At 34.8% G+C, this 24,861-nt stretch overlaps 3 protein-coding genes across 4 annotated transcripts; 2 read left to right on the top strand and 1 right to left on the bottom strand.

Moving 5' to 3' along the window:
- The first annotated feature begins 930 nt into the window (after nucleotides 1-930).
- On the top strand, nucleotides 931-11,121 carry LOC107007092 (rDNA transcriptional regulator pol5). Its single transcript, XM_015205555.2, has 9 exons — nucleotides 931-1,133; nucleotides 2,113-2,646; nucleotides 3,148-3,273; nucleotides 3,392-3,589; nucleotides 4,048-4,275; nucleotides 4,357-5,481; nucleotides 5,856-6,143; nucleotides 8,033-8,477; nucleotides 10,017-11,121. Exons 2-9 carry the CDS (start codon nucleotides 2,128-2,130, stop codon nucleotides 10,844-10,846), a joined length of 3,759 nt encoding a protein of 1,252 aa, XP_015061041.1. The 5' UTR covers nucleotides 931-1,133; nucleotides 2,113-2,127; the 3' UTR covers nucleotides 10,847-11,121.
- A 102-nt stretch (nucleotides 11,122-11,223) lies between these two features.
- LOC107015312 (B3 domain-containing protein At5g60130-like) lies at nucleotides 11,224-14,740 on the bottom strand. Of its 2 annotated transcripts, XM_015215559.2 has the most exons (5): nucleotides 14,619-14,740; nucleotides 12,907-12,979; nucleotides 12,302-12,824; nucleotides 11,815-11,942; nucleotides 11,224-11,721 (listed from the first exon to the last, which is right to left on the bottom strand). In XM_015215559.2, the coding sequence occupies exons 2-5, from the start codon at nucleotides 12,958-12,960 to the stop codon at nucleotides 11,452-11,454; spliced, it is 975 nt and encodes a 324-aa protein (XP_015071045.1). In that variant the 5' UTR covers nucleotides 12,961-12,979; nucleotides 14,619-14,740; the 3' UTR covers nucleotides 11,224-11,451. The 2 variants fall into 2 exon arrangements, with proteins under 2 accessions (XP_015071045.1, XP_015071035.1); XM_015215549.2 differs by lacking the exon at nucleotides 14,619-14,740 and having other exon boundaries at nucleotides 12,907-13,496.
- A 2,019-nt stretch (nucleotides 14,741-16,759) lies between these two features.
- On the top strand, nucleotides 16,760-21,223 carry LOC107007815 (heat shock 70 kDa protein, mitochondrial-like). Its single transcript, XM_015206609.2, has 6 exons — nucleotides 16,760-16,916; nucleotides 18,197-18,273; nucleotides 18,359-18,437; nucleotides 18,547-19,113; nucleotides 19,197-19,817; nucleotides 20,192-21,223. The coding sequence occupies exons 1-6, from the start codon at nucleotides 16,872-16,874 to the stop codon at nucleotides 20,813-20,815; spliced, it is 2,013 nt and encodes a 670-aa protein (XP_015062095.1). The 5' UTR covers nucleotides 16,760-16,871; the 3' UTR covers nucleotides 20,816-21,223.
- The last annotated feature ends 3,638 nt before the right edge of the window (nucleotides 21,224-24,861 follow it).

Consider the following 24,861-nt stretch of genomic DNA (forward strand, 5'->3'; position numbering starts at 1 on the left):
AAAAAATTAATTTTATTTTTTAAAAATACTATCAACTTCAAATTTTTATTTTATCACTTCTACCCCTCCCTCTGCCCCCCTACTATCCCCTCCTCCCCCCATCACCATTACCCAAAAAAAAATATGTTTAAAAAATATTTTCAATTTCATAAATTATTTTGTATTCTAATAAAAATAAAAGATATTCCTCAAAAATATTTTTCATTCATAAATCAAACACAAAATCATTTTCGGAAAATATTTTCTACTCACCAACCAAACAGGAGAAAACAAGTTCAAAATCTACTTGTTTTCCAAGAAAACATTTTCTAGGAAAACATTTTCCTTCATACCAAACACACCCCTAGTTTCTACTGATTTTCTTTTTTTCCTTTCCTATTCTTCCTCTTCCTCTCCTCTTCTTCCTCTTCTCCTCCAGCAGCGCCGGCCGCCGCCAGAAGAAGCCGCAGCGCCGGCCGTCCAGACGTCCACCAGAAGAAGGCAAGAAGCAGCAGCAGCCGCGAGAAGTAGCAGCACTGCAGCAGCGCCGACGCCCCGCCGTCTGCCAGAAGAAGAAGCAGCAGCAGCCGCACCGTCAAGCAGCCAGCAGCGGCGCCGCGCCGTCCGCCAGTAGACGCGCAGGAGTCAGGACAGCAGACCCATTAAAAAACCGAAATAAAAATCCGAACCGAATTATTAAAAACCAAACTGAATTAACAAAAACCGAACCGAACCGAATTTCTGTTCGATATTCGGTACACAATTTACAAAAACCAAAAATCGAAAAAACTGAAAAAGAAAACCGAAATGCCCACACCTATATAGAAAGAATACAAGGATGGACTTAGTATATGGGGGCATACTTCATGAACACATATTTTAAATCTTGAATAAATAAAAATAATCACAGTATGACTATTAGTAATATTTTGCTTCTTAAAATTGAATCAAACTAACTAACGTGTGCATATAAGTTGAATCACAGCTATTTCTAATCTATTTGTACCTTTTCTTTGCCTCTCTCTAAAACCCTAAACCCTAACCACTGAACTTCCCCCTTACAGTTATAAAGTAGCGTTAGCCGCACAGCCGCCGCCTTGCTAAATCTCTCCTCGCCGTGAACTACCTCTTCTCTGTCCGCCGCCGATAAAACTGTGAGTTATTTTTTCAGCCTGTTATGTTTCTGACTTTGTGTTCTGTAATTGTGGTTGATTTATATCATTGATGGTTTAGCTGAGTTTATGGTTGGTTATAGAACAGTAAATTTGTTCAATTGTTATAGAGGTTGTAGTTGGATAAGATTGAATGGAAGTATGTGTGAACAACTAGTAGGTATTATTAAGCCGGAAGCTTATTACTACTGTTCTTTTATTTATAAAATATTAAAAAATTATGTAATTCAAGAAATTTGGGAGAACTTTGTTAATGTTTGCCAAATTGTCACTTTAATGCTTACTTTTACTTTTAGTGGATTTTTCTTTGCAATCACCACTAAGGGTAAAACCTGGTGCTGCCAAACAAGGAAAAGTGACATTCTTTTTGGGACAAGGCTGAAAATGTAGGGGGTGCCGCATAAATTGGAGTGCTATAGAAGTTTAGCATTCAAATAAAGAGTTCTTTTTTATCAGATATGAAGTATTGAGTAATTTGGAAGATGTTGGTTGGGTTGAGGGAAATTTTGGCTTTGACAAGTTTAGATGCTGACTGAACTGCGTATAATAGTGTTTATCATAGTTGCGAAGACTCTTCACTTCTGATGCCGCACCTGTCTCGGATTCTTCAAAAATACACTACTTTTGGCGAATCCGACACGCACCCGACATTTTTGAAGAGTCCGAGCAACATAGGTGTTTATGCATTAACATGTGTCTGTATCTGAATTAATGATATAGTTCTAGAACTTTGCAATTTTGTTTTCTCTCAGAATATAGATTAATATTGAGGAATTTAAGCTTAATGTCTCCGTTCTATTTTCATCAAGAAAACATTGTCTTTAAGTTTTCCATATCTTATGTATTTTAGGAACTACCAAAATTAAACTTAGGATCTTTGCAATTTTTTATATTTATTTTCATCTTAGAAAATATCGTACTATTTTTTAGTACCTCACAACTTGGACATTTGACATGATAGACAAATATTGGAATTATGAGCATGGAGACGGTTGGGTCTGAGCAATCAAGAGAGAAAATGAAGAAAGACAAGAAAAAAAGGAAGGCTGAAACAGAGGGACCTGATACCTCATCAACATCTCACATTTCTAGCAATCCTATGGAGAAGAAGAAGCAAAAAAGAGCTGTAGACAAAGAGAGGCGCAGGGTGGAGACCGAGAAAAAAACCGAAGCCCAGCAAGTAGTGGTGTCCTCTGAATTGAAAAGTAATAAGAGCGCAGTGATTTCTCCCACTACTAGTGGATTGCCTGAGTTCCACATTGCTGTATTTAAGGACCTTGCAGCTGCCGATGCTTCCATTAGAGAAGCAGCTGCTAATTCTTTAGTTGCTGAGTTGCTTGAAGTTCAGAAGGCTTATGATATTTTAGAGAACAAGGAAGTGGTTGAGGGACAGCTCAAATTGGAAGCTGAAAAGGATGATGGGTTGAACAATTGTGCCCCTTCGTTGAGATATGCAGTTCGGAGGCTAATTCGGGGCATTTCTTCATCAAGAGAGGTGGGTTAGGTTAACTTTTAGCTCAATGTTTTGTGGGTTTGTTTAAAATTTGTGCCTTGTTATATTTGATTTAGTTTGAATGCTTCAATAAGGGCTATATGCCTTCACATTTTCATTTTATTGTTGAATAATTTTTAGGGAGACTTGTATCTCTATGGGTTCTTGTTGACATACCCAACTGATGAAAGCACATTCATGCTGGAAAGGTTGTATTGCACAATACGATCCTTAGGCTGTCTTTCCTGTATTGACCTTTAAAATGTTATTTTATTTTATAATAGAACCATAAAAGGTTACCTTCTTGCAGGTAGATACTCACAGCTTGTGTCATTGAATTTTTTCAGTAGCCCTATGGTCTACAGTTATGAATTAAAAGTTTAAATGATATAATGTAGGCTTAAGAGACAGGTGTCTCTTCTGCTTATAGTCCCATGTACCATGGTTGTCTCGATCAACTGAACGATCCCATATAAAGCCTCATCTGTTTCCTTGTTTGTGCAGTGTGCAAGGCAAGGGTTTGCATTAGGCATGACAGTATTGGTTGGTGCTGTTCCATGCATAAAAGTGGATGCCCTGTTGAAGCTTATTGTTGAATTATTGGAGATTTCTTCTTCCATGAAGGGTCAGGTGGGAAGGATCTCCTTTTGCGAAATCTTACCTTTCTCAAAAAAAAAATTAAGGATCTCCTTTTGTTAACTAATAGTTCTCTTATGGTCTGTCTGAAAAGCTCAACTTGGTTTTGTAGGACATGAAAGATTGCCTATTGGGACGCTTATTTGCTTATGGATCTATTGCAAGATCAGGGAGATTTACTTTAGAGTGGACTGCCGATAAGAACACTCCTTATATTAAAGAATTTGTTGGTTCTCTTGTCTGGCTGGCAAAAAAGAAGCTCTACTTACAAGAGCCTGCTGTCTCAATTATTTTGGAATTGGTTGACAAGGTCTTTCACTGTTACAAGCCTATGAATTGCAAATTTATTCTCTGTACTTTCACTTTAGTTATCTATTGAAAATGACCTCACTGATTGCCTTTTCCTGCGTCATTATAAACTCGTATGAGCTCACCTTCCCCTTATTAAACCTACTGTTTTTTTCACTTGCCTATAAAACATAAAACATAATCTGTTCCTACTCTTCCCGCTACATCTTACTTATTTTTGGGCAAGAAAATGTTATACGCTTATCCAAATAATATCACCCCTTCCTACAACTAGATGTGGTTTTGTTATGTTGCCGATTTAACTTTCTTCATTTAGTGTGTTTTTGCTTCAGCATGCTGTCCATTTCACTTTCTTCATTTAGTTTATTTTTGCTTCAGCATGTTGTCCTCTATTTTTTAGTCTTTGCTTAGGCTGCATTCAGTTTAGCCGTCTCACCATCCATATTTTTGCCATGCCAGTTACCTGTTGATGTTTCATTGAACCATGTTCTTGAAGCTCCTGGGCTTAAAGAGTGGTTTGAAAGTGCAATGGAAGTTGGAAATCCTGATGCTTTGCTTCTTGCCCTTGCCATACGTGAAAAAACTGGTGTTTATAACAAAGATTTTGGCAAGCTTCTGCCTTTTCCTTATAGCCCCAGCCGGCTTTTCAGTGTGGAACATTTGTCCTTGCTTTCCAATTGCTTGAAGGTGCTACTGAACTTCTTCATTTTCTTTCCTTGAAACAGATTGTTCATTAGTTTGATTTTTGTCGACTTTATGGATGTGCAGGAATCCCACTTCTGCTTGCCACGAACTCATAGTGTATGGTATTCCTTGGTAAATATTCTTTTACCTGAAAATGTTCAACAAGATTTTGATCCCTCAGCAGCTTTAAATTCCACAAGGAAGCACAAAAAAGGCCGCAAGGGTAGCTCAGCTGAAGAAGATATTGAGAAAAATCTTAAAAACTTTTGTGAAGTTATCATTGAAGGATCACTTCTTCCATCATCTCATAATTGCAAGAATTTGGCGTTCAATGTTTTGCTGCTTCTCCTTCCAAAATTGCCCACATCGTGCATCTACAACGTCCTGTCTTACAAAGTTGTCCAGTGCTTAAAGGACATACTTTCTGCGAAAGACACTAATCTATTCAAAGCCAGTCAATACTTTTTAAGAGAATTTTCTGAGTGGGTCAAGCATGATGATGTTAGAAGAGTGGCAGTTATTATGGCTTTACAGAAACATAGTAATGGGAAGTTTGATTGCTTCACCAGGTCAAAAACAGTTAAAGAGTTGATGGCTGAGTTCAAAACTGAGTCTGGATGCATGCTTCTCATTCAGAACTTAGTTGACATGTTCCTGGATGAAGCTCGTGCTTCAGAGGAGACTTCAGATCAGAGTCAAACTACAGATGACAACTCAGAAATTGGTTCCTTAGAAGATAAGGATTCCGTTGGAACAGTAGGAACGTCAGATTTTTTGAAAGGATGGGTTGTAGAGTCACTTCCCAATAGCTTGAAGCATTTATCTCTGGATACAAATGCAAGGTTCAGGGTCCAAAGAGAAATTCTAAAATTTTTGGCAGTGCAGGGTCTATTTTCTTCGACGCTTGGAACTGAGGTGACATCTTTTGAATTGGAAGAAAAATTTAGGTGGCCAAAGTCTGCCATTTCAAGTGCTCTTTGTAGGATGTGCATTGAGCAGCTGCAGTTACTGCTATCCAATGCTCAAAAAGGCGAAGGACCTCAAGTTGTGCCTAGTGGTCTTGAAGCTAATGATCTTGGAGCTTATTTCATGAGATTTCTGACCACATTGCGAAACATTCCTTCTGTTTCGCTGTTTAGATCCTTGGACGACGATGATGAAAAAGCTATCAAGAAATTGCAGGCTATGGAGTCTCAGCTCTCAAGACAGGTGCTATTTTGTGTTGCTTCATTTTGTAGAATCGTAATAATGTTACTGACTTCAACACTAGTCAAAGTTTTGTTTCTCTGTGAAACCAATGCCGCTTGCTTTAGGCCTTTTAATTCTCTCTTTTATTGTTTGATAAGAACGTACTCCAACTTTGGTGTGAGGTATCTCAGTTAGCTCTTATCTGAAACAGCCATAACTTGTTATTGCTCATCTTATATCAATTATTGCCATCAACAACTTGTATTTTATTTATGCATATTGACCACTATTCACCATGTACAGGAAAGTGAAAACTTATCAGTATTATCTGTGTGGAAGTTTGATTGTTAATCCTTTTCTTCTCTAACCTTAATCATTTCTCGAAACAATTGCAGGAGAGAAGCTTGGGTCCAGGTATTGCCAAAAATAAGTTACGTTCCATGAGGTACCTTCTGATACAGTTGTTGCTTCAAGTCCTACTTCGCCCTCAAGAATTTTCTGAAGCCGCCTCTGAATTGGTTATTTGCTGTACCAAAGCTTTTCGATCTTCTGATCTTCTTGCTTCCTCTGGAGATGATGAAGCAGAGGGAGATGATAGTCCTGAATTCATGGATGTTCTAGTGGACACTATGCTTTCGTTGCTGCCACAATCATCAGCGCCGATGCGGACAGCGATTGAGCAGGTAAACAATAGAAAAAAAAAGCATAATATTCCATCAGTTCTTATGGTGATTTAATATTTCCCAAAACCATGACCTTGTGACATGCTAGTCATTATTTCTAATGCATTATTGCACCTACTGTATTTTGATTTGAACTTCATTCTGAATCTTTTTGACCAAATTAATAAGAGAAGCAACCTAAAAGGAGGTGAAGTTTTTACTTGTACGGATGTTTTGTCTTAGAAGACTGAGTTCTCAATCTCAAGCTGTTAGGTGGTGTAGGCGATACGAATTTTCACTGTTCATGCTGCTCCATTTAGACCCATCTCAATCTTTTTTAGCACTAGAAGTTCTCTACATATTTTACTGGCAAACTAACCTCTTGAGAAATAATTGTCAAAAAAAAAGCATCTTGAGAAAAAACTAGCGGACTCCTAGTCTACATTGGACTCAAAGTAAGCGTACCAACATGACTATAATTTAATCACAACTGATTCACATAACCAATCTTGATTTTTCCTCATTTTACCTTGGCCCCTCTCTAATTAGTGACCATGATTTATGTAATCTGTTTAGTTCGCTCTTCGGTTTTTAAAGTTTTTTCACCAATTGTTAACACCCCTAGGTAATGCAATAGTTCTCCTGGGAAACAAAATTCATGATGATGTGTTACTCATGTTCCTTTTTCCTTTTTAATTGTTGAAAGGTAATATTCAAATTTTAAGCACAATATTCACTTTTAGCACTGCAAGCCTTATCTAAAGGAAGATGTGGTTTTTATAACCAGGACATTTCTCATGTCCAATGACGTTAAGTTTGAAACTCGGTGGATAATTGGTTAGGCCTTCTACCCTTTTGCGCTTAAACGTTAGGCTATTTCGTACGGCAAGATTCGTACTTGTGATGTGCTCCTAACTTGCACATCCTGCCCTTTGCTCTTGCCCCTAGACAAAACCCTTCGGGTCAAATTTTTTCTGAATACAGGACTCAGTTTATCCTTTTTCTGTAGTTTTGCACATGGATTTAATGTTAATTATTTGATGAGAATGAAAATAGTGAATGCAGTGCTTCATTTAATTCCTTTATTGGGATACACCTGTTTTGGTTTTATATCAATGGTACTCCGTCTTGTTTTTCCTTGTTTCCTCTTTGGTTGGTTTTAAACAAATTGAATTTTTTAGTCTTCTCTCAAATTGTTAAAATTTATGATCTTCACTTTGGAAAAACACCTTATAATAATGGTATCATATTTCAAATTAACTTGATATGGTCAAATTTAAGAATTCATTAGGACATGTTTTTGCTGATCTCTTCATTAGAGTTTGCTTATCATGCAAAAATAATATTTTCTTGTTCTTTCGGTGCTCCTCCCGCATCTATCTTTCTAGAGGTAAAAGAGGATAAACTGTCGATAGCTCTCCACTATCTTTCCTTGTCCATTGATGCTCAACACTAAAAGCAGGTAGTAGATGCATAGTAGGAGTACATGGTAATTGATTGGAGCTAATTTTTATTTTTTTTTTGCAAAAATGCTCATGTTTGCATTCTTTTTGGATAACCTTGGAGTCTGGGCTAGTTTGCGCACCCTTTAATTAACTCCATTGGTACTGCACCTCCCACCTTCACAAGTACTGCGTAATCCATCCACTAAGTCCTAGGTAATGGGAAAGAAATCATTGGACTGTTTTTGACTCCCTTGAGATTTGAAATTGAGACCTCACGACTCGAACCACCTCATTAACTACTAGGCAATACCTTTCTGTGCATGTATGAATACTTGAAAATTGATTGTTTCTGTTCTTTTTAATTATGTTTCTCTTTTTGAAGTACTTGAGTTTGTGTGGACTCCGCAACAGCTGCTGTTGCTCAGGCTCTTCTTCAGCTACTTAAAAACATTTTTTCCTTTATAGGTTTTCAAATGTTTTTGTGAAGATGTTACGGATGATGGGTTACATCGAATGTTGCGGGTTATAAAGAAAGATCTCAAACCAGCCAGACACCAAGAAACTGACAGTGAGAATGAAGATGACGATGATGACGACGTTCTTGACATTGAAGAGGCTGAGGATTCTGATGAAGCAGAGATGGATGAAACTGCGGAGAGGCATGCACATGTGGATGACTCAGAGACAGTAGTTGGTGTTGAGGGTGTTACCTCAGAACTTCCTGTAGCTTCTGATGATGATTCTGATGAGGGATTAGATGATGATGCAATGTTCCGCCTGGACACGCATCTTGCTAAAATGTACAACGCTAAGAAGAACCAGGCTGGTAGTGAAACTGCTCATTCACAGCTTGCCCTCTTCAAACTTCGTGTCCTCTCGTTGCTGGAGATTTACCTACACGAAAATCCAGGCAAGTCTTTCTTCATTCACTAAGGGGTCGTTTCGTGTGAGGGATAAGAATAAATAGTCGTTCTATAAAATTTTGATGTCTTGTTTGGTTGGCATGTTTGGAATAACTTATCCCACCATTTATAGCATAGTGATTGGATAAGTTATCCCCTAAACATGGTGGGGGAGTAATTGATCTTGGGATAGCTAGTTCCCAACCAAACAACCCCTAAAGGATTGCTGTTTCCTGGCTAGGATGAGGATGATTCATGTATTTAAAGTAGCATACTTTTATCATCTTTGATAGTTCTTTAGTTGCTTTATTTAGAACTCAGCAAACCCAGTACAGTGGTTGGTCATTATTTTGCAATCCCACATATATTGCATGTTTAAGTTATGAGTTAAAATATGTATTATTTTATGTGGAGTAGTAAATGGAATAATTAATAAAAGGATTGGTAATACATGGATTAAAGTACTACAATGATAAATTTATCCTCTATTAATCCACAGTTAGATTTTTGGCTTTGGTTATGGTACTTCCATGTCCCAGTTCTGTTCCTTGCATCATTTTTATAGATTTAACATTTTTTTATTGAAACTGATAACTTTAGTCTATATATCCACAGGTATACTACAACAAAAGTGTAGTTCCCCTTCAAAAGTTTTACAACTTACAGAATAAAATAGTCTTAGTCTAATCTGCCACCTATAACTAGCACATCAAAGATATCATCTGTCCTAGTCCATCTTGATCTTCTGTAAGCTATTCTGCGCACATCAAAGATTTAACATTTTATCATGCATTGTTAATAAGTTTTTTATTTTAAGAGTTATATAGTTTATATTAATTTCTAATACACCAAACAAATATTAACCACCACATATACTGTGAAATCCCACCAGTGAGGCAAAACCGGAAAAACAAATATCTGAAGAAATAATTCATGCATTGTGATCTCTGCATAACCAAGCTCTATATATCTGACCCCCCCACATTACTTATTCCTTCATAACCTACATATTGATGCATTTTGGGGCGAAGTCAATTAGGCTAACTTTTCTCATTTAATTTTACATGTACTAATTGCTCCTCTTGTGCGTCATCATTTCTTGTTCTGTTCAATTTAATTAACCGTATTTCACCGTATTTCAACCTTATTTGTCTTGTATACATGTTGACCTGTAGATGCCTAACGTCTCCTAAAGATGTTGTTGGACTCACTATTCTTATATATCAATCACTTTGGGCATTTTATATGGCATGTCATTCCTATGATCCTATCAAATCCTCTCTTCAGCCTTTCTATTTTAGTTCTGCATGTATGGCTTTTTTTCTGTCGATTCTTCTTGAAAATATTACCTATTCTAAATACCATGAATAAAAGATTCTCCTGCATACACTTTGATCTTGTGGCTGAATATCATGATCTGAGGCTTATGTTCCTCTTGTACTTTCGTGTTTCAGTTGTTAGTGTTATCATGAACCCAACGACCCTATTTGTTTGATCTTATTGATTCATTAAGGTGTTAATTGTTATCTAAATTTTCCACTGTGCAGAGAAGCCAAAAGTAGTGAACATATTTTCAAGCCTAGCTCATGCATTTGTAAACCCTCATACTACGGAAGGTAACGAACAACTTGGCCAGCGAATTTGGGGAATTTTACAGAAGAAAATCTTTAAGGCAAAGGACTATCCTAAAGGTGAAGTCATCGAATTCCCAGTTCTTAAGTCTCTCTTGGAAAGGAACTTGGTGCTGGCAGCAAAACATTTCAAGAAAAAGAAATCTGCCTCTAGTTTGTCAAAGAAAAAGCTGTCTGCTGCCTTGAATAGATTCAAAATGATCAATTCTCTTGCCCAGAGTTCAATATTTTGGATTTTGAAGATTATTGATACGAAAAAACGTCCAGAATCTGAACTTGAGGAGGTTTCTTGTATATTCAGAGCAAAACTGGAGGGTTACTTAGATAGTAAAAGTACTCGAATGAAGTGCGAGTTTCTAAAAGAAGTCTTTAAAAGGCGACCACGGATTGGATATCCTCTATTTGGGTTCCTTTTGGAGAAATGCGCTAGTGCAAAGCTACAGTTTCGACAAATTGAAGCTCTTGAACTGGTCATTGAGATGTTAAAATCGTTTGTTTCTTCAAACCCTGATGACAACAGCCATTTTGCTGAGTTAGGCAGCCATCTTGCCAAGTTAGGCTGTCTTGTTAATGTGTTGTTGAAAAATATGCCGGATAAGGCATCACGACGAGCTGATGTTCGTAAGTTTTTTGGCAAAGTGATTCAGGTCTTAACAGATGTTGAACTGAGGGCCTTGTTTCTTAAGGCTCTGGAACCTGATTGTGAAGCTCAACTGAAGGACATGTTTCCTGTTTTGAATCAGTGAATGGTAGGGGCAAAGGTATATGACAATACTCATAATACTCATGTTGGGGTGACCAGTTTGGCATTGTTTCCTGGCGTTTTATCAGACCATAAGTTATTTGTAGGTTTTGATTACTACTGGAATTTACTGTTTTCACCAAGATTTTTCTTGGGTTGTTGAAAAACTTGTAGCAACACCAGTTTTGGTTATATGTAATACTTCATAGTAACTGTACAATTCCAAAATTTTGGCATACGGAGCACGAATTGACATCTTACCAATGATTGTTTCCCATTCTTCATTCTTCACCCCTATTATTTCACGTCATTATTTATCATTGTGAGTCTTCAATTGATAAATTCGTCCATGTGGACAATCAAACATGAGTAATAATCACATTTGACAAGTAAAAAGTACCAATTTTTTGCATAAAGTCTTACAAACCAGTCATGAAGCCAAATGAATTAAACATCAGTGAGGAGAATAAGCCTGTTTGACAATATGTAGGAGTTCATCCACAGTTATATTACTTAGAAAGATGCAACAGAAACTCCAATCTAGGATTTGAAGAAAAAGAAGTACACAATTCAAAGTAGCTTAAGAAAGAGTGACACAACTCTAGTCTATCATGTAACAGAACTTTCTCCTTCATGGAGAACTTGAACCCGTAAGTGAAGGTCTTTGTTGCGCTTTCCTCTTACAAATTCACAAATACAATGGTCATTTTTCTCCACAAGGTTCCATCTACATAAACTGCGCCATCCACCAACAAGCCATATTCTACCGTCCTTCCACTTCTTGAGTTTCGTCACAAATTCTCTGCCAATAGAGTCGCGAATGGTCATACTTGAAGGCAGTTCAAGTTTGTAGTCCTTTACCACATCAACCGGAACGTACTGTATTGGGAACAAAAGACTTTGTCAAATAAGAAATGATATAACAATTGAACTACAAAATCATTCACGAAATAGTTAGAGTATTATAATTACCAGTTGATCTCTCCTCTTTGATCGTATTTTCGCTACAAAATAAGGATTTTTCGGCTGAGTTGCACGTCCACTTTTGAATATATCTACACCAAAATGGTCATGACGATTCCTCACCTTGCAAGCAAAGGCTGTTTTGCATCTAGTTTTAGTTGGTTTGATTCATAAACAAAAATTCTCAGGGAACACAAATACTCTACAAGTGTAATTTTACATGGTGGTATTTTATTAACATGAATTTAAGAATGAAAGAAATTTTTTTAACATGTACCAAAAGTATTAAGAAATGAAATTTAACTTTATTCCAAAAACTAAAACAAAAAGCACCCTTAGGCTTGTTTTGTTAGCCTTTAGAACTTATTGTCTTAAACATTTTATACGACTAGTGACTAGAAGATGATCTCCAAATATACAAAGATCTTTTTTTTTAAAAAAAAAAAAACTTACTAACAAGAAAAAAGACGATACAAAAATATTAATTGGTGTTTACCTTTTGATCGTAGCGCCTCATCTTCTTCTTCTTCATCTTCATCGTCTTCTTGTTCTTCTTCTTCCTCTTCCACGTGACATGGTACCTTTTTAGTCTCTTTATATTCCTCGTCCTCATCCTCATCCTCGTCCTCGTCCTCATCTCCCATGTACTCCACATCGTCATCATAGGAAGAAAAACTATTACAGCTATCACTAGCCCAATTCTTCTCTTTTGACTCTCTACTCTTTTGATGTTCAACAATCATTTCTTCCGCTTTTAAACCTCCAACTCCGTTCTTTTCACATTTAGTTCTTCCAAGTAATTTAAAGTCAAACATTTTATTTCCATCATAGTCAAAAACAAGAAAATCTCCAACCTCCACACTATTATCCTCAATAAATTTCTCCCATCCATATTGAAAATACAAATTTCCTCCGATTTTGTTCACTCCTACAGGCCACATATTGCCAAATCGATCCCTAAGGTTAATTTTCTTTGGTAATTTTCTATTCTTGTAATATGTAAAAGATGTGGGAATTTTCTGTGAAAAAACAAACAAAAAAGCAGAATTAACATCATTTTTTTCATCATATAGAAAAATATTTCAAAAAAAAAAAACTTACGAGCCTCTTTCCACTGTTTTCAGGAGAGAAAATCTTGACGAAGCCCTTTTCCATCTTCTCTTTTGTTGTCAAACTTTAAGAGAATAGAAGAAAATACAAAAAGAGAAGAGATTACAAAAAAAAAATGAAAATTCTGAGTATTTGCTTCTTTTTTTTTCTCTTCTCAAGTAGTAAATGCACAAGAGAAAGCTTTTTCCTCATATGGAATACGATTAATTTCAATAATTCAGTCAATATACAATATTTGATTTTCTCTGTTTACTTTTAATAATACACAGTCAATATACAATGTTTTACTGTGTGATTCATGACAACATTCTTTAATTTGAAAAAATTATTCTAAAAAAGACCAGACACTCATTAATATGCTCTTGTCTATAAAAAGTATTAAAGACACCACTCCATATGAAGTGGTCCAATTGTTTGGTACAAAATTTGTAATGCAAAATTTAGTAATATTTGGTTTGTTGCTCCTCACCGTATTTTGTATTTGAATTTAAACTCCATAAACTATATTTTTAGAATTTTTCGTTTCATGTAATCGGACCAAGGTAGATAATTATAGGACAATATTATTTTTTATGGTCCTCTAACTAGATAGGAGAAGAACAATATTATTGTTATATCTGTTATTTTCTCACTTGAATTATTTGAAGGTAAATAACTGTCAATCTTAATAAATTGATCACTAACAAAACTTCAATTTCAATTTATAAAAGGTAGAACGTCTAATTTAAAACCCTAAAAAACGATAAACAATCGTAAAATTGAACGAACCATCTACATTTACACATAAATTACAAATTATAATTTTAATATATATGCAGCTTTATAAATTGTTCAAAATACAAATAATTAGAAAATCACTTATAGATCAACATATAAAACATTTAATTAAGATCACAAACGTCATGTAGTTTCTCTTTTCCATTAGTAAATGTTAAACAACTCACAATTCAAATACTCCTTGATTTCTATTGAATTTATTTAACAACAAACAACTCTCTCTAAATAGTAAAATTTTTAAGCTAATTTACTCAAATAAACTTACTAATATAGATATAAAATATAGAATTAAAAAAAATTAACAAATTGATTAAAAAGAGTTTCGCAATATTTTTATCTTTTCATCAATTAATCCTGAGTGCGGAGTTAAAAGGGTAGAAAAAATTGTCAAAAATTCTAAAAGGGCATATTAATTTTTTTTTAAAACCAAAACGGTAAAATCGCTCACGATATAGCGACTTGCCGTCTGAAAAAGAGAAATCGCTGCTATTAAATTTGCTTTTTTTAAAAAAAAATAATAAAAAATTAAACAAATCGCTCCACACGGAGCGATTTTCAAAATCAAAAAAAAATTATTTTTTTTATAAGTCGCTGCTTCTGCAGCGACTTCCATTAAAAATTTTAATTTTTTTTTTTTGCTTTATAATTGGTTGAGATTGAAAAAAGAAACAGATCAATGAAGAAGATGAAATGTGGTAATATATAAATATTATTATATATAGTTATGATTTGTAATTTCTAATTTAGTTTAACAACTCTAAAATTTAGCTTCTGAATGGAACAAAATCCGTAGTAAATAAGTAGAGAAGCAAATAAAAGTAAAAAATAACCAAGAAAAAAACTGATTAAAAAATAGTAATGAATAATGAAGTGAAGAAAGTAGAGTAAAATGTTTGGAAAAAAATAAAACAATTTATAGATCTGACCTTGCTTGGATTATTGAGAAGACTGCTTAATTTGATGCTTTTGTGTTGAGATAAATGGAAAAAAGTGAGAAAGAATATAGAGGAAGGAGATGGTGGACTTCAATGATATAAATATAATTGTTAATTAAGTTTTCAAACAAAAAAAAATTGTGTAAAACAAAAAATGTGTTAAGTAAGAATTCATTTTATAAACACATATAAAGATCAGTCCCAATAAATGTGTTAATTAAGAATTCATTTTATATAAAATAAAGCAAAAAATAAAAAAAAATTAAAAATTTTAATGGAAGTCGCTGCAGAAGCAGCGACTTATAAAAAAAAATATTTTTTTTTGATTTTGAAAATCGCTCCATGTGGAGCGATTTGTTTAATTTTTTTTTTAAAAAAGCAAATTTAAGAAATCGCTGCTATTGCAGCGATTTCGCTTTTTCAGAAGGCAAAAGTCGCTACATCGTGAGCGATTTTACCGTTTTGGTTTTTAAAAAAAATTGATATGCCCTTTTGGAATTTTTGACAATTTTTTTAACCCTTTTGAGTCCGCACTCAATTAATCCTACTATATTATATCTTATATTATTTGACCCGAAATTCCTACTACATAAAATTAAATATTACCACACATAATACCTGTCGTAATATACTTCCTACCAAATGATCCAGTATGCATTTATTCAACTACTTTAAAATAGCAATTTTGGCATGCTATTTTCTTTTAAAAGACATTATAGTACCATGCAAAGTTGAGCTAGTAATAGAAGTTTGATGCTATTCTCTTTGCCATAGTTAAAGATCTTTTAATTTTGATTAAAAACAAATATAAAATCTTTTAATTTTTTTAAAATAAAATTTATATATAGAAAATACTATAAATCACAATAAATAATAATTTAAAATATTTAAAAGGCATATTAAAAATTATACAAACAAAACTTAATTTGAATATCAAGATAAAAAATATGTCATATAAATTAGGAGAAAGAAAATACCAACAATTACTAAGACATATTGTAAAAAAATCAAAGAGACAAAAAATAATGTTGTCATTATTGTCGAATGTCGAGGAAACAACAAATAAAATGAAGTTGTACGGTACAAAAAAAATTGAAGTAAATGTATTGATATTCTAGTAGATAAAAATAATAATTCTAATGAAAAATATATCTAACTTCAAGTTTTGAAATTAAAAAGCGAAAATATCCCGTGAAATATAATGAAATATTTAAAATAACAAATAATTAACAAAGATGTCCCTTGATTTATAAATTTTAGATGATGATAAGAGGGTATATATTTTGTTCTGTTAAACTTAAAGTTTTCAATTATTTATTCGAAGTTAAAAGGCCAATTTCAGAATCCATAAATTATGCTATAAAATGGATAATAAGTTGAGTTCTACAGAATTTATGTTAAAGCAAGGCAAAGGTGGTGTAGACACCACAAGCTATGTTGAAAAAAACGAAATTTAATTTTCACTGTCGAATTAAGATAAAGTTCTATTACATAAGTAAAAGTTAATGTCATAAAATACGTGACTTAATTTCTACAAATTTTATACCTAGTAAGGTAGAAGTTTAGTTTCTCAACCATCAAGTTATGTCGTTAAATGTATAACTCAATCCCTACAATATTTACAGAGAGCTGCACAAAAAAATTCGAAACTTATATTGAGTAATTAAATTATAGAAATACTAAACAACTTATGTCGCACAAGTTAAATACTTATAGAATTTATTCCGAGCAAATTAGGTCATATATAAGAGTTATTTAGTCAAAAAAAATTTTATTAAATGAGTAGTAATAAAAAAAATTAAACACTACACTGAAATAGAAAGAGGAGGATGCTAGAAAGAGTGAAATATTATAATTGTAATGTATAATTTTTTTAAATATAGCTATGGATGTTAGATACATAGTATACATTACTATATCATGTACTAAACTTCTTCTTTTTTACAAATTAATGAGGGATAAAAGTAAGTTTCAGTGAAAACATACTAAATATTTAAAATTATGTAATCAAACTAATATATTGGCATATAGTCATAAAATAAATTTCTTTAGTCGAAAATGAACAAAGAAAGAAGTACAATAACGAAGAAATTCTTAAAGAATATAATATATTATATTATTTTTATATTAGGCGTTGCTAAATGGTGCGGCTATATATGGTTGGCATTTGGCTTCTTCTTTGTAAATTCTAAAACCCTATAAAAACCCTAACACGGTCCGAGCCGAACCAGTCTCACTCTGCCGATGACTTCCGCCGGCCTGCTCCTCCGTCGTTCTGCCCATAAAATTGTAAGATGTTTGTCTTTTCTTAGATCTTTCATATTCTGAGATTTTAAATCTTGTTGTGAATGGTTTGATCTTACTGTTTCCGAATTAAAAAATTAGTAACATTTTTTTATTAAATTAAACATCACTTCTTGATATCTTGAAAGGGTTGATTTGTGTTATTGATAGTTTATAGCTCTGAGTTTATTATGGGTAAAGAAATAAGAATATGTTCGTTCTATTGTCTCTGTCTGTGGGAGATCAACATTATGATTATAGAGATTGTCCGTTGAATTACATTGAACACAAAACAGATGGGACCATACACCCGTAAGCAGACTCCACTGTTATGAAAGAACACTACTGATATTTTAAATTTTACAGTCAATGGTTTTAGCTTACTATATCACCTTCTTGATTTGAAATAAACATCCCTTCTTGATTTCTTGAAAGAGTTGATTTTTGTTGTTGATTGCTTAGCGATAGAATGTGTTCTATTTTCTGTGGGAGATCAAGATTATGGTTATAGAGATATTCCGGTGAATTACATTGTACAGAGAACTGATGGTACTATACACCCACAAAGAGACGCCACTGTTATGGAAAATAAAATAAACTTCAAAGATTAGATTGCTTAATATGTTGTAGTAGTTCCCAATGCTTCCCCCCAAATTAGGAAAACACTATGTTATGATAAAACTTGAGAAGCCTTTTCTCCAAAAAAGAGAGAGAGAGAGAGAGGAGAAAACTAAAGAAATCTACATAGAAATGAACATCAACTACTTTAAATCTTATTGTCAATGGTTTGATCTTACTATTTCCGAAATGACCTCTTGATTAAATTAAACATCGCTTCTTGGATTCTTGAAAAAGTTGATTTGTGTTATTGATCGTTTATCTGTGAGTTTATGGCTTGTTATTGTCTGTGGGAGGTCAAGATAATGGTTATAGAGCTTGTCCGGTAAATTACATTGAACAGATAACAGATGGGACGATACACACTAAAGAAGAAGCTACTTCTATGAAAAAAAGTATACACCGGCAAGGCTAGATTAGCTTAATATGTTGTAGCTTTCAATGCTTCCCCTCTGATTAGGACAAGTCCTTGAATTTAGATGTTACGGAAAAACTTAAAGAAATCTACAAAGGAATGAAGATTGACTACTTTTGCCAATATTGAATGGGCTTTGAATAGAGTGGGAGTGAATAGTTGATTGGTTTGAAAAATCTTGCTAGTAGTTGCTCATTCCTAGCTTTTAATTGTCTAATCTTTATCCATTATGGCTGTTCGTTTACTTGTGCAGTTTGCTTCCAACACCAAGCCTTCATGGTGCACGTCACATTTTGGTGCTAAATGGGCTGGTCTAGCTAGGCCATTCAGGTATGCGGTTTGTAGCATTGTTTATTCTTTTCATCTTGTGCGGTTGCATATGTTTCTCTGTAAGCTTAATTGTCTTCCGTTGTAGCTCTAAACCTGCTGGAAATGAAATTATTGGTATTGACTTGGGAACTACCAACTCTTGTGTCGCTGTGATGGAGGGGAAGGTAAGGATTATATTTGTCGAAATGCAAAACTTTTGTTGAGATCATTTCTGTGATACTTATGATGGCTTTGGTGGATTATGTATATTTCCTGATGCTCTTGTTTATGCAGAATCCTAAAGTCATTGAGAATGCTGAGGGGGCAAGAACAACTCCTTCTGTGGTTGCGTTTAACCAGAAGGGAGAACGACTTGTTGGTACTCCAGCCAAGCGCCAGGCAGTGACCAATCCTGCAAACACACTTTCCGGGACCAAGCGTCTAATTGGTAGACGCTTTGACGATCCTCAAACACAAAAGGAGATGAAGATGGTTCCTTACAAGATTGTGAGAGGCTCAAATGGAGATGCTTGGCTTGAAGCAAATGGACAACAATATTCTCCAAGTCAAATTGGAGCATTTGTTCTAACAAAGATGAAGGAAACTGCAGAAGCCTACCTAGGGAAATCTATTAGTAAAGCTGTGGTCACTGTCCCAGCTTATTTCAATGATGCTCAGAGGCAGGCAACAAAGGATGCTGGGCGAATTGCAGGTCTTGATGTGCAAAGGATTATTAATGAGCCTACTGCAGCTGCACTCTCTTATGGTATGAACAACAAAGAAGGTCTTGTTGCTGTTTTTGATTTAGGTGGTGGAACTTTTGATGTTTCAATTCTGGAGATATCAAATGGTGTTTTTGAAGTAAGTGAAATTTGTGGTGCTCTCAAAATTGTGTATCTTCCTGTGTTTTCCCCTGTCTAAACTCATCTAGCTACTTCCACCAGGTCAAGGCAACCAATGGTGACACATTTCTAGGAGGAGAGGATTTTGACAACGCATTGTTAGAGTTTTTAGTGAGCGAGTTCAAGAGGACTGAGGGGATTGACCTGTCAAAAGACAAGCTTGCCCTACAAAGACTTCGAGAGGCAGCCGAGAAAGCTAAGATAGAGCTTTCATCAACATCTCAAACTGATATTAACTTGCCGTTTATCACAGCCGATGCATCAGGGGCTAAACATCTGAATATCACACTGACAAGATCAAAATTTGAGACATTGGTGAACCACTTAATTGAGAGGACAAGGAATCCTTGCAAGAATTGTTTGAAGGATGCTGGAGTATCTTTAAAAGATGTGGATGAAGTCCTCCTTGTTGGAGGTATGACACGGGTTCCTAAGGTTCAGGAAATAGTTTCTGAGATATTTGGTAAAAGCCCAAGCAAAGGTGTCAATCCAGATGAGGCAGTTGCCATGGGAGCGGCACTTCAAGGTGGTATTCTCGGTGGCAATGTTAAAGAGTTGCTTCTTTTGGATGTAACTCCGCTATCTCTCGGTATTGAGACATTGGGAGGTATCTTTACTAGGTTAATTAACAGGAATACCACCATTCCCACAAAGAAAAGCCAGGTGAGTTTTTTGGATAATGTGATCTCCTCTTGATTTTACTATTGTCTTGTCTCGCCTGGTGTTGTACTCCTTCCATCCAAGAACTATAGATTTTTTTCTATTTTAGGAAATCTGACCATTCTATGTTCATACAAAAATTTCAAGGATTCAAATTCACTTAAAGCAAAACATTAAATTTTGATGTGGTTTTTCTTGTGAAAATTACCTTTTGGTACTACTTTTATTTTCTTCGGACATCGCTAGTATGATTTTTTATTTTGTCTCTGGTCAAATATGGATCTTGGGAAAGATGACACATGTCTGTCCTGGACTTCTATTTCCAATGCATGTTTTTTTGTAGTGGTTACAGTGTGCTGCTTCCTTTTGTATTTCAGGTGTTTTCTACTGCTGCTGACAACCAAACTCAAGTGGGTATTAAGGTATTACAAGGTGAACGTGAAATGGCATCTGATAATAAGGTCTTGGGTGAATTCGAACTTGTAGGTCTTCCTCCGGCGCCAAGAGGCATGCCTCAGATAGAGGTGATGTTTGACATAGATGCAAATGGAATGGTGACTGTGTCCGCCAAGGATAAGGCTACTGGCAAAGAGCAGCAGATCAGCATTCGGTCATCTGGTGGTCTGTCGGAAGATGAGATAAACAAGATGGTCAGGGAAGCTGAGATGCATGCGCAGAAGGATCAAGAGCGCAAGACGCTTATTGATATCAGGAACAGTGCAGATACTACCATATACAGCATTGAAAAGAGCTTGAATGAATACAGGGACAAGGTCCCGGCAGAGGTGGTTACTGAAATTGAGACAGCTGTTTCGGACTTGAGAGCAGCAATGGGAACTGAGAACATTGATGATATCAAGTCGAAACTTGATGCAGCGAACAAAGCTGTTTCCAAGATTGGAGAGCACATGACTGGTGGCGGTTCAGGTGGTGCCTCAAGTGGTTCACAAGGAGGAGATCAATCACCACCTGAGGCTGAATACGAGGAAGTGAAGAAATAATTTTTTTTCTAGGCAAAACAGAGGAGCGTCTATAGATCTACTCTCCTTCTGAAAATGAAATTCATTTTTTCCAATACCCATATTCTAACTCGCAAAAATGCAATTGTGTTGACATCTTTTCACTAGAGATGTGAGTATGATTTTTGGCGAACAGACTCTATTTATTGAAATGGCACTTTGTTGCCTCTTGGTGCTTTACACGAATTCATCAGCTGAACGTGTGGTTGATGTATAGACATCGTTAATTTCTTGGTAGATTTTGAAGAACATCGATGAAATATTGTACTTGTCAGACTTGTTTGAAGCTCTTCAGGCAGAATAATTGGTATCCGAATGCCCAGAATTGTGCTCGGAGTTCGAACATATTCCTCTGAAATGAATGCATTGCAAGCTTGCTATTGTCTCTAATCATTTGTGAGTTTTACGTATTATCTTTTTGTTACCCCCATTTAAAACAAAGTTATTCGTGCAATGTCTCAATTTTGATATTATCCGATATAGGATAGTCCTTTTCCATGTTGCTAGAGAACTCCGATTTTACTTAAATCTCGATTCTTTTTTTTTACTACTAGTTTCCGAGAACGTGCGTTGCACGTTTATCCTAAAATTCTTCATACAAAGTTTGTATTGCAAAAAATAAATTATATATATATATATATATATATATATATATATATATATATCAAGAATTAGCTATTATCACATTTGTTACCGACCCAAAGGTATATATGTACATTTCACAAATTTCGTCAATAATTTATTTCCTCGTAAATTTAAAGAAAAAAGTTACAATGGTTCATCAACGTATAAGACACCATTGAATCTCTTCATCTTCATTTTTATTCTCTTCATGGTCATTTTTTTTAATCTTTCTTTAATTTTTTTGTTAGTGAGTTGGATTCACTTGGACAAAAATCACATCAACTTTTTGTCTTGTAGGATATTCCATTGATTTTCATGAATGCAGTGAGTAAGTTAGAAGTCTTTCTTCTTGTCCTTGTGTAAAAGACTCTTTTTTTTATATTCGAGAATCCAATTAAGTGTTCTGTCTCAACTTCTATATAATGATTTTTGTTTAAAAATCAAACAAAAAATTTATTAAGATCACATCAACTTACATAGAAGCAATTAATTGCATGTAAGGAACAATGATATATTACCTGGAAACCGATACCACTTGAAACAGTTCAATGTGTGTTGCTTCACTTACTACATCATCACTATGAAATATTAGCGTCATTTCTTGACTGTATTTTCGTAAAAAAGTCAAATTATCAAAATTCTTTAGTAGTTGAAATATTCAAACAAATAAATGAGTTAAAATAAAGAAATAAAACATTGAGCATAAAAAACTCATATAAAAAAAATAATAGAGATAACTTGATTACATGAGAAAGTAGAATACATAATATAGGAAAATGGAGAATCTGCTAATAGAAGATAAAAGCGTTACAAATTAAGTGATCCAAGAAGTGACCTTTTGATATCTTTAACCTAACACCTTAATATGAGTTTTTTTTTAAAAAAATGACAATGGTTTAAAGAGCATAATAAAAGTAGGTAACTTAAAAGGCTAAATCATTATTGCTATATTTTTAAAATTATTTATTCCAATGCATGTATATCTTTTTATCTAGTAAAATTTTATCTAGAAATCAATTATGAATGAAGGATGATAAATTTCCACTTTAAGAATTGAATTAGGTCTTTATTATGTTATTAATTTCAGTAAGTATTATTTAATAATATCTATCATATGAACTAATATTTAAAACATAATTAACTATTATAGGAGTAAAATGGTAATTCAACTTTGGGTTTTGGATCTTCACACTTATAATAATATATGATAATCCCACTCCCTTTTCTACCCAATGTGAAGGAAAAAACAAGCAAAATAATGGTTGTCACTGAGATTTTGTGTTCCTATAGTAATTTTTCTTGCGGTTAAAGTGTCAAAAAAAAGAACTTGTTGATCAGGGAAATAAATTTTTGGAGTGGATTGCTGATGAGACCATTCCTTATAGTAAAGAACTTGTTGGTTCTCTTGTCTTTTTGGCAACAAAGACACGTTGCTTACAAGAGGGCTCTCAGGAGTCCCTTTGTAGGATACTTGGCCTAAGTGTGATCTGTTATCCTTCAAGTAAGTACTTAGATACTGAGACGAAGAGGCTGTTGCTCACCTGACACATCGTATGAGGTCACAATTTAACCAGGGTGAACAAGAATTGGGGATCGCATGCAGGCGAAATTCCCGAGAATGACTGAGATGTCCAGTCGACTGCCGTCTCACTTAGTTTGAAGTTGGTTGACATGAAGATACTTAAACTTTTACAAGCCTGTGAATTGAAAATATAAGCTTAGTACGTACGCTTCTAGTTATTAGTTGAAATTAAATTCACAAATTAGCTTTTCTTGTGCCATTATTAACTTGTATGAGCTTATACATCTCTTATATGAATCTTCTCTAGGATCTTTTTCACTTGTATATTAAACATCATCTCTTCCTCCTACCCTGCAGCATCTTACTGCCCTAAAAATAACACCTCTTGCTATTGCACTTACCCAGGAAGATATGTGCCTTTGTCATGTTGCCAGTTTAGCTGTTTGCAATAAGTGAACTTGTGCTTTTCCTCTAGTTGGTCTTTCCGTAAGATGTATTCTGTTTAGCAGTTCACCATCCGTATTTTTGTCTTGCCAGCTACCTGTTAAAGCTTCGTAAATCATCTACTTGAAGCTCCTGAACTAAAAGAGTGATTTGAAGGTGCTACAGAAATTGATGTTTTGCTTCTTGCGTTTACTATACATGAAAAGCTGGTGTTGAAAATAAAGAGTTTGGCAAGCTTCTGCCTTTTCTATATAGCACCAGCAGGCTACTAGACTTTTTCACCCTCCTACCTTGAAAAGGTTTGAGGGGGGAGCCTTGGAGTAACTAGCTTAGTTATTGTTATGTGGCCAGGAGGTCATGGGTTCAACCGTTCAAGTTTTGGAGAAGACTTGCAAAAATGCAGGGTAAGACTGTGTATAGTAAATTCTTATGGTCCAGCCCTCCTCGAACCCCGCGAATAGCATGAGCTTAATGCACCGGCCTGCCCTTTTTTTTCTTGAAAAGGTTCTTTCATGTTTTAATCTTCTGGTTTTCGATGCACATGATTCCACTTTCTGCCTGCCACGAGCATAGTGTATGGTATTCCTTCGTAAATAATCTTTTACCTGATAATGTTGTACAGATTTTTGATCCCTCACCAGCTTTAAATCCATAAAGAAACAAATAGAGGCTGCAAGGATGACACAGCAGTAGAAGATACTGAGAATATTCTAGAGAGACTTTTGTGAAGTTATCATTGAAGGATCTCTTCTTTCATCATCTCATGGCCCGCTTCATGCACTTACAACATCCTGTCTTACAAAGATGTGCTATTCAAAGCCAGCCAACACTTTTTTTGACAGAAATGTCTGAGCGGGTCAAGCATGATGATGGTAGAACAGTGGAAGTTACTGTGGCTTTACAGAAATATAGCAAAGGCAAATTTGATTACATTAAAAAGACAAAACAAGTAAATAGTCGATGGCTGAATTCGAAACTAGAGTCTTTGTGCATGCTTATCATTCAGAACTTGGTTCACATGTTCCTCGATGAAGGTCTTGCTTCAGAAATTGGTTCCGCAAAAGGTTTATTGTTGTTGCCATCAATGTTCTGTGCTAGGGTTGTTGCAACTCTATCTATGCAAACCCTCACAATTGGGACATTTGTTCAACAGCTTAAAATCTATAACTTATTTCAAATCGGAATTTATTAAAGGTTGGGTTGTAGAGTCACTTCCCAATAGCTTGAAGCATCTAAATCTGGATATAAGGTTTATTCTCTTCAACTCTTGGAACTGAGGTGACAACTTTTAGATTGGAGAAGTTTAGGTGGCCTATGTTTACCATTTCAAATGCTAAGCTACTGCTGTGAAAATTCTTGAAGAAGTGTTTAAGTACCTCATGTTGTGTCAAGTGCTGTTAAAGCTAATGATCTTGGAGCTTATTTCATGAGATTTCTA

Source organism: Solanum pennellii, chromosome 1 (genome assembly GCF_001406875.1).
Source record: "Solanum pennellii chromosome 1, SPENNV200".
Classification (NCBI taxonomy): domain Eukaryota; kingdom Viridiplantae; phylum Streptophyta; class Magnoliopsida; order Solanales; family Solanaceae; genus Solanum; species Solanum pennellii.

Bases quoted from the DNA above. Each gene is read 5' to 3' on its own strand.
- LOC107015312 (XM_015215559.2), bottom strand. From the start codon at position 12,960: ATGGAAAAGGGCTTCGTCAAGATTTTCTCTCCTGAAAACAGTGGAAAG. The intron at 11,943-12,301 runs GTAAACACCAAT...GATGCAAAACAG, and splicing joins TGAGGCGCTACGATCAAAAG to CCTTTGCTTGCAAGGTGAGG. The intron at 11,722-11,814 runs GTAATTATAATA...TTCCCAATACAG, and splicing joins CAAAGAGGAGAGATCAACTG to TACGTTCCGGTTGATGTGGT.
- LOC107007092 (XM_015205555.2), top strand. From the start codon at position 2,128: ATGAGCATGGAGACGGTTGGGTCTGAGCAATCAAGAGAGAAAATGAAG. The intron at 3,274-3,391 runs GTGGGAAGGATC...TTGGTTTTGTAG, and splicing joins CTTCTTCCATGAAGGGTCAG to GACATGAAAGATTGCCTATT. The intron at 5,482-5,855 runs GTGCTATTTTGT...AAACAATTGCAG, and splicing joins AGTCTCAGCTCTCAAGACAG to GAGAGAAGCTTGGGTCCAGG.
- LOC107007815 (XM_015206609.2), top strand. From the start codon at position 16,872: ATGACTTCCGCCGGCCTGCTCCTCCGTCGTTCTGCCCATAAAATT. The intron at 18,274-18,358 runs GTATGCGGTTTG...CTTCCGTTGTAG, and splicing joins GGTCTAGCTAGGCCATTCAG to CTCTAAACCTGCTGGAAATG. The intron at 18,438-18,546 runs GTAAGGATTATA...TTGTTTATGCAG, and splicing joins TCGCTGTGATGGAGGGGAAG to AATCCTAAAGTCATTGAGAA.